Genomic DNA, 7,842 nt, shown 5'->3' with positions numbered 1-7,842 from the left:
GCTAAGATCCTTGTGACTGCCTCCGACATCATAGATAATCTTGCAGCCTTCACCCCGCCCCAGATGCTGCAAAGCCCAGGTCATGCAGCATCAAAGGAGCCTCCGATCAGCACACAGCACATTACAGTGTGTATGTCCCAGACATGGCTCTGTTACAAGGAACTGGCTGAGGTTATCTTGCAGCCATGAGATTTGTGCAGCCCAGCACAGGCCTGTCCTGTGCTTCCTAGGGTTAACTGCTACGTGGATCACTACTAACTCCTAGATGTACAGTTATTCCCCCCATCATGATCACTACAGCAGAGAATGCACAACCTTCCTTCCCTTCCTCATTCCCCATCTCACATCCTCCTCACTCCTCATTCATTCCTTTGCCCCATTCTCACCCTCTATTTCTGTGCCCTCTGGCAAATTGCCTTGCAGGGTTTAGAGGTTAATCTGAATTCATCTATTTTAAACACCTACATTTATACATAATGATCTTGAACTGAGTCCTACTAATGTGTGAAGAGGATCTTCCTCTTACTTAAATTTAAGGGTGACATTTAGTTGCTGAAACATGAGTGTCTAGTATCATTTTAGATATTTTGCCATTTCCTAGATAGACACATGATTCCAATATGTATAGCACAGGACCTATGGGAAACAACTAGATGAGACTTCATCACCTTCACAAGAACCACTCACCTGTGTTAGGGCTCCTTGCTGCAAATGGCACTCCTGTCCAGTGTTTTGACAACTGAGTTAAGGCTCTATTCAGTATTGGAAGAGTTCAAACCACTGACCTGTACACAGACCTGGTGGATTTAGGTGCCTAATTGACAGATCCGTCTCAAACCAGGCACTTCTTTCACCCTCTCCCTCACATTCCATACATCTGCATTTGATCATCAATTCCTCCAGCATCCTCCTGCCCCCACTTCCCTGAATATGCATCCATGCATCCCAGCTGCAAACTAGGTCATAGAATCCTAGTATCTTTTAGGTTGGAAAAGACCATTAAGATCAAGGCCAACCATTAACCTAACATTGCCAATTCTGCCACTAAACCATGTCCCCAAATGCCTCATCTACAATGACATCTACAATGTTTTTTAAATACCTTCAAGGATAGTGATTCTACCACCTCCCTGGTCAGTCTGTTCCAATGCCTGGCAACCCTTTCAGTGCAGAGATTTTGCCTAATATCCAATCTGAATCTCCCTTGACACAGCTTGAGGCCATTTACTCTTGTCCTATCACTTGTCACTTGGAAGAAGAGACCAACACCAACCTCCCTGCAATCTCCTTTCAGGTACTTGTGGGGAGTGATAAGGTCTCCCCTAAACCTTCTCTTTGCCAGGCTAAACAACCCCAGTTCCCTCAGCTGTTCCTCATAGCTCACTATATGTTTTGTCCCACACAGAAGCTGTCTTCAACCAAAGAACCAAGATGAGGAGAAGTGGCATCCTGAGCAAACAGTACATGTGTAGGGGTGAGTTGGGGCCAAAAGGGTCCATCTCTGAGCAGTGGGAAAGATTTCAGCTGGGAGAGCAATGTGGGAAGGAACTGATTTATTGGGTGGTTGACATCTCACCATATTCTGGGAACTCGGGGGCATGCCCTGTAGTCAGCTTTCACTTTTTCTGTTGGCATAGCAAAAGATGTTTTTCTAAGGGTGATTCATCTCACCCATAGTACTGAAGGCTTTCCATTACAAGGAAGTGAGGATGATGCATAAGAGATGTCTACTACTGTGGGATGGTGGGTAACACTCCTTAGTGTTATGATACTGCATCACCTCTATTGTGATGCTAAATCATCCCCTACTGTGTTGTGGTACATCTCTTGATTGATGAGTTGCACCATCCCTTGCACGTGAACTCTACAATCTTCTGTACACCATCTCCTTCCAAGACTCTACAGCAACCACTGTGAAGGTCTTAATACCTTCCTTTATGTTGAATAATTACTGGTGGTGACTTAAACTAAACTTATATGAAAGGCTGGTCATTGTTTCCACATTAAGGAAAGGCATAGTATTGAAAGGGCTTTCCGGGTGGAGTGCAGTTGCAGCTGGTATGCAAGAAATCCACTCTATGGTGGGTCCCTGAACAATATTGCCTGCACAGCAGCATGGATAGTGGAGCAGAGTGAAGATTCCGCAGCCAGGCTCTGTGAGTCCCTTCAGAAATGGGAACTTAGTGGTGCTACGAACTGATCAGCTGTGTGTTTACCACCCTGGGCCAACAGTCTGTCAGTTTTTGACAAAATGCTGTCATTTGTGTGAACCTTGCTCATTATAATGTCATTATAATACCAAAACACACCTTCATCTCAAAAGCTACCTGCCTCCAAGGTACAACCACCACGCATTGAGTGTGCACGCTGAATTTTTTTAATCTATACCTTTAAAAACAAAGCAAAAGAATGTTACACCAATCAAAGATAGAAAATAATATAAAAATGGCTCAAGAAAAGGGGGATGTTATGGAAGACACCATTGTGAACAAGTCAGGGAAGATACCATCATAGATTGCCTCCGACTCCTGGGATAAGTCGACAAGCTGAGCTTCTCTTCCCAATCCCTCATCGGGACACCTTGGGTGAGATTTAAAGTCTTAAGTATTTTCCTAGGAAACTTAAAATATAAGCTCTATATAGAGCTATTTTATGCTGCTATATCACTTGAGTAGTTTTGTGTGTCTAGATTCTGCACACTGTATTACCCATAGTCTCAATATTTGCACGTGGTTTGCAGACAGTGCACCATCATCGGCAATCCATAAGAACCTGTGTTTCTGTTGCTGGAATAAACTGCACTTTTATGTAGCCAGTCTCAGAGGGCTCTTACCGGGCGCTGCTAGCTCCTTACTGGCTGTGTGATACTGTGGAGCATGACTAGATGAGAGAGCAGTGTGCTATTAGTGGATCCAGAATCGTGATAGTTCCAACACACTGAACATGGCCAGACTAACAGTGCCAAACTGGATATCACTCAGAATCTAAACCTTGCTGCCAACAGCCCATCTGTTATCTAAGGACAAGCTAGAAAGCAAGGGAGATTATTTTCTGTCAAATTACTTTACCCTTTTTACATGACACTTCGCTAAACGTCACTCTATTCCTAATATAGTGTTACACCGTTCTTAACTAAGACACTACTCCAAAGCAATTTACCATCAGGTTTGAAGGATCACTGATGCCAAACCATGCCTTAAAATGAAATGCTCTTCATCTCAAACCAAGGGCAAAGACATGGAGACGGTTGCCTTTCTGTAGGCTGCTGTCATAGCAGGAAAAGAGGTCACTAAATACATCTTCCAACCAAATTCAGATCTACATATTGTTGGCTTCAGATAAACCATACGTTACAAGTATGATAAGTGAGAAAGGGAGGTCAGTGAGAAACATCTCCGCTGCAGATGATGAAAAGGAGATGAGGCAACTTCCTGGGACCTTTGACGCCATTTTAACTGCCTCTGGTATGGTCCCCCTTCCCTTCATGTAGTCCAAAATGAATAGTAGATCTGCTTAAGTTGAAAATCAAGCTCAACTCCGGAGCATTAGTCTCAAAGCAGATGGTGGGACCTACTCCTATCTCTGAGATGTGGTCTGGAGGTTTGAGGAGCTGTAGGTCACCTCTTGCCTTTTTTGTGAACCTCTGTTGTGGGACTGTCTCACTCTATGTGCTTGGGATCAGACAGACCATCTTAATGCCATGGTAGGCCTGAACTAAGATGAAGCATGGCACAATTAGTGTTCTGAGGGCACAGCTGCCATGTGTGCTGGATGGAAAGGGGCTTAGAGAGATGAGGAGCTGTGTTTTAAGGAAAACAGATGGGCAGCTTCTGTGACCTTTCATCGGTATTTGTCAGCTTTTGCAATTGGCATTTCTGTGGCAAGGTTGGACACACAACTGTTTCCCACTACAAGCACACACCTCAAATTTAAAATTTCCTACAGGCAGCCAGAGAGTCTGACAGCTGTTGTGTCTTCCTTAGGCTTATTCCAGAGGGGAACATGGTTCTTTTCTTCCCATCCTGAAGTGGAGCTGGAAGCTGTGACAGTACATGTAACCATCCAGGACTTTGTGGCTGATGTGGTATCTGAGCTGGTTTTCTGCAATAGGCAGCAAGTGTCTAAGGAGACTATGTTCATCTTTCCTGTGGACTCTGACACTGTTGTACACACCTTCTATGCTACCATGGGGGACACTCGTATTGAAGCAATGCTCTGGGAGAAGGAGGAGGTACTGGGATTACGGTGGGAGGGAGTGGTTGGTGGATTGGGATGAAAAGTAGAGGTGAGAGAATGAAATCCTGTGGAGACCTCAGTGACAGATTTTTCTCCCTTTGTGGCAGGCCCAGCAGCTGTGCAAAGCCACTTCAGACATGGAGAATTTAAGATACCTGCAGAATCAGTGGGATCTCTGGGGTCCTGTGTTCGCTTGTTTCTTGGGGACCTTGCCTCCTAACAGGGAGGTGGCCATCAGCCTGTGCTATGTCCAGGAGTTGTCACTGAAGCCTGGTGGAGCTGCCCAGTTTTGCTGGCCACACGAGCTGTTTCCCCAGAGAAAATACTTCAGTGAGTGAACCCCCAGGTGTATCCCCCAGGGAGGAACACACTGCTCCCCATCATCCTTCCTGGGGTGACCCCTGTATCTGCACACATACCTCAGTAAGAGAATCTGAATATTCACACTTGCATCTCAGAGTCAGTAACCCCACAAGCCTCCCCATATATCCTGCATTCATACCTATAGAAACCAGTGTGAGTGTACAGATTCACTGCCACCACTCCACTCCACTCCAAGCATCACAGTAAGGGATGTCTCAGATGGTACATTTCCCCACTACCAACAAGAGACAGTGCCCCACCATATCTATCTGCTCCCTTAGGGTCTCTTCTTTCACTTCCTCACACTTCTTTCTCCCTACAGGCAGGATCTCTTCTGAGGAGGAGATGTCCAAAAACCTGCACTTCAGTATCTGTCTGAAGTCAGTCCACGGTGTGTCCCATGTAACCGTTAACAGCAGCCACACCCCTCTGCAGTACAAAGATCCAGATCAAATGTCTGCTGAGGTACAGTCCTGCCAGATGCCAAAGTCCCAAGCAGGGAGAGAAGGGAAGGGTCTTCAGCCTGCAGATGTTCCTTAAGAGTCCTCATTCATTTTATTTGGTTCCCTTTCTTCCTCACACTGTACTTGTCCTCAGGTTTCTTTGAAATCATCACCCTGGATGCAGGATGATCTGAACTTGCTAGTGTATTATGGAGGGCCTCACACTCTCAGTGCTGTGGTAGAGAAGAGAGATCCCAAAGCCTCAGCTGGTGAGTGAGGAGAATGGAAGTGGGCATTAGGGAGGGGGTGTCAGGAAGACTGCAGGGATCTCAGGGGCTATTCAAGTAATAGGTCAGAGATGAGGACACAAGCAAAGAGACAAGGAAGGGGCCTCCAATCTAAAAATCCTCCTTGTTTCCTCCCACACACTCTAGGCTCTCTGATGGGAGACCCTGTGGTGATGGTGACACTGGTGCCCAACATACCTGAGGTGGTGCCCAATCCAGGCCAGCTTGGGGAATTCCTCTTTCTCATGGACCGAAGCCTATTCCAGGATGCACAGGTACCACTGGAAGAGGTCTTCAGGAGGAATTTCCACACCAGTCATGCCCAGCTGGTGGGGATAGAGCCAAGCTGCTTCACTTGGACAGTTGTTCTGCCTAGATTCCCCATCTGAACTCTGCCCATCCCTCCATCTGTCCCCAGAACACACTGCTCTTCCTCCTCAAGAGTTTGCCTCTGGGCTGTTACTTCAACATCTACAGTTTTGGGGCCAATTTCAAAGCCTTCTATCCGTGAGTTGGGGGCAATGATGAGGCAGGGGGAAGGGGTAAGTAGGGTATGACTTTCCTAAGTGGAACAAGCTCTTGTTGGAGGGCAGTTATGGGGCAGGATTAGAGTGTGTCTTCTTTTCAGGGTGCTTCTGTAGCACTGGTAATGAGGTAGGGGTTTTCTAGGGAGTAGCCATGTAGGGGTAGCTGTGGGCCAGCTTCTCCCCACCTCTAACACGCTGACTGTCCCACAGGCAGAGTGTTGAATACACGCAGGAAAGCATGAACAATGCAGTGGGTCGTATCTCCTCCATCTGCCCTGATCTAGGGGGCTGTGACCTGTTGGGCCTGTTAAGGTCTATCTACAACACCCCTCTCCTTCGTGGGCACTCCCGCCAGGTATCAGGATCTGAAGAGTTATGGGGAGGGGAATGTGTGTAAACAATGTTATAAAGGTAGACTTCAGGGCTCAGGACATACTAAGGGCTCAGGAGATATTCTGCTGCTGTTTGCACTTGGAGATGGCAATGTGGAGGCCATCCTCATGCTGGAAAGTAATACCACCGTTGGGTTGGGCAGCCTGGGAGGACTTCTGTGGAATTTGCCTGCAGCTGGGGAAGGTGGATCTTCCTTGTGGGTGCCCCTTTGTGCGAAGAGAAGTCTTGATGTTAATGAAAGGAGACACACAATCTCTTTTCCTGTTTCAAGACCAGTGGGTATGAGAGGGTAAGGGAGCAAACTGGGAAGGCTGCCTGAATTTTAGGAGGGTGTCTTTCCTCTATAGAGATGCTTGGCCCTGGCAATCTTTTTTTACCTTCCTCTTTTCCTCAGCTTTTCATCTTCATCCAAAGGAAGATCTCCAGTGATGAGGAAGCTGTCATGGCTGAGGTCTACCGTTACCGGGACCACCACCGGTAATAGGGAAGCCCTATTCCTGTCCCCCAACATGCTAACTCACAACCGTCCTCTCCCCCTAACTGTTGAAGTCCTTCAAGCATTCTTCCAGATACTCGTCTGCCCTAGATATTCTCTTTACCTCGATTGAACTTCAGCAACACCCACACACACACACACTTTGCTTACCTAAGACTGCCTATACTCTTCATCTATTGGGCCTCCTCTCACAATATTTCCCCGCTCTTCTCAGCACTTCATCCTTCATTCTCAGAGAATGAGAAAACTCTGAGTCACAGTTACACTTCTATAATTAGAAGCATCCTTACGTCTCCAGACTTTGTCCTTTGTACCAGTTGTCCTTCATGCCTCTCACCTTTGTTCCATCTCTAACCTTGCCCTCTTTTCCTGTACAGGTGTTTCTGTTTTCCTACTAACAGATGTGAAAACTTCAGCCTTTCCCAGGCCATGGCCCAGGAGACAAAAGGTGAATGTGTGTGCATCCACTCTAGGATGGACATGACATCTGAGGTAATGCCCCAGGTGTCTGGGCTTCCAGCACTCCCCCGGTTCTATTCAATATCCCCTATGGCTTTCCTAAACATTCAAGATGATCCAGATACCACCATCCATTCCATCTCAGAGACCTCCTCCAACTTCCCCCATTGCCCGGAACTGGGAGGGAACCCAAATGGTCTGTGCTCTCTGCTTCCCCCTCACCAGGCAGTGAAGTGCCTTCAGCGAGCTCTGCAGCCTATGGCTAGTGGGATCTCACTACATTGGGACCTTCCACCTGGCCTGGAGGTGTCAACGATCAGAAAAGCTCCTGAGTTTATATTCCAGGGACATCAGAGCTCCATCTATGTCCAGATCCATGGACAGGCACAGGTGAGAGTGATCCAGGATCCAGCATGGCTTTCTGGAAGGTAAGGAACCCACTCCCATATACATCTTCCCAGCACTGGGAGTCCTTGACCTCCATTAGACCTGGGAGAGACAACTATCAGGACTCTGGGAACCCTCTTTTTTCCCCCAGAGACACCACTGCCTCTGCTCCAACCATGGACATTTATTATCTCAGTAGAGCAGGGATGGAATCAAGGTACCCAGGCTACCTGTGCCCAGCAGATGAATTT

General features: G+C 47.1%; 1 protein-coding gene across 1 annotated transcript in view; it reads left to right on the top strand.

Moving 5' to 3' along the window:
* Positions 1 to 1,431: 1,431 nt before the first annotated feature.
* LOC104509054 (von Willebrand factor A domain-containing protein 5A-like) overlaps positions 1,432 to 7,842 on the top strand; it is a gene marked incomplete at its 3' end in the record, with an annotated part of 7,361 nt that continues 950 nt past the window's right edge. The window contains exons 1-12 of the mRNA XM_010150875.1: positions 1,432 to 1,474; positions 3,984 to 4,231; positions 4,344 to 4,566; positions 4,922 to 5,064; positions 5,197 to 5,311; positions 5,477 to 5,604; positions 5,748 to 5,836; positions 6,067 to 6,211; positions 6,644 to 6,726; positions 7,123 to 7,237; positions 7,430 to 7,594; positions 7,832 to 7,842. The exon at positions 7,832 to 7,842 is cut by the window's right edge and continues 114 nt beyond it. Of these exons, the coding sequence (XP_010149177.1) occupies positions 1,432 to 1,474; positions 3,984 to 4,231; positions 4,344 to 4,566; positions 4,922 to 5,064; positions 5,197 to 5,311; positions 5,477 to 5,604; positions 5,748 to 5,836; positions 6,067 to 6,211; positions 6,644 to 6,726; positions 7,123 to 7,237; positions 7,430 to 7,594; positions 7,832 to 7,842 (1,508 nt within the window). The remainder of the gene's footprint in view (positions 1,475 to 3,983; positions 4,232 to 4,343; positions 4,567 to 4,921; positions 5,065 to 5,196; positions 5,312 to 5,476; positions 5,605 to 5,747; positions 5,837 to 6,066; positions 6,212 to 6,643; positions 6,727 to 7,122; positions 7,238 to 7,429; positions 7,595 to 7,831) is intronic.

The sequence above is a fragment of the Eurypyga helias genome, unplaced genomic scaffold (genome assembly GCF_000690775.1).
Source record: "Eurypyga helias isolate BGI_N326 unplaced genomic scaffold, ASM69077v1 scaffold234, whole genome shotgun sequence".
Classification (NCBI taxonomy): Eukaryota; Metazoa; Chordata; class Aves; order Eurypygiformes; family Eurypygidae; genus Eurypyga; species Eurypyga helias.
This window is presented reverse-complemented; position numbering and strand designations above follow the sequence as displayed.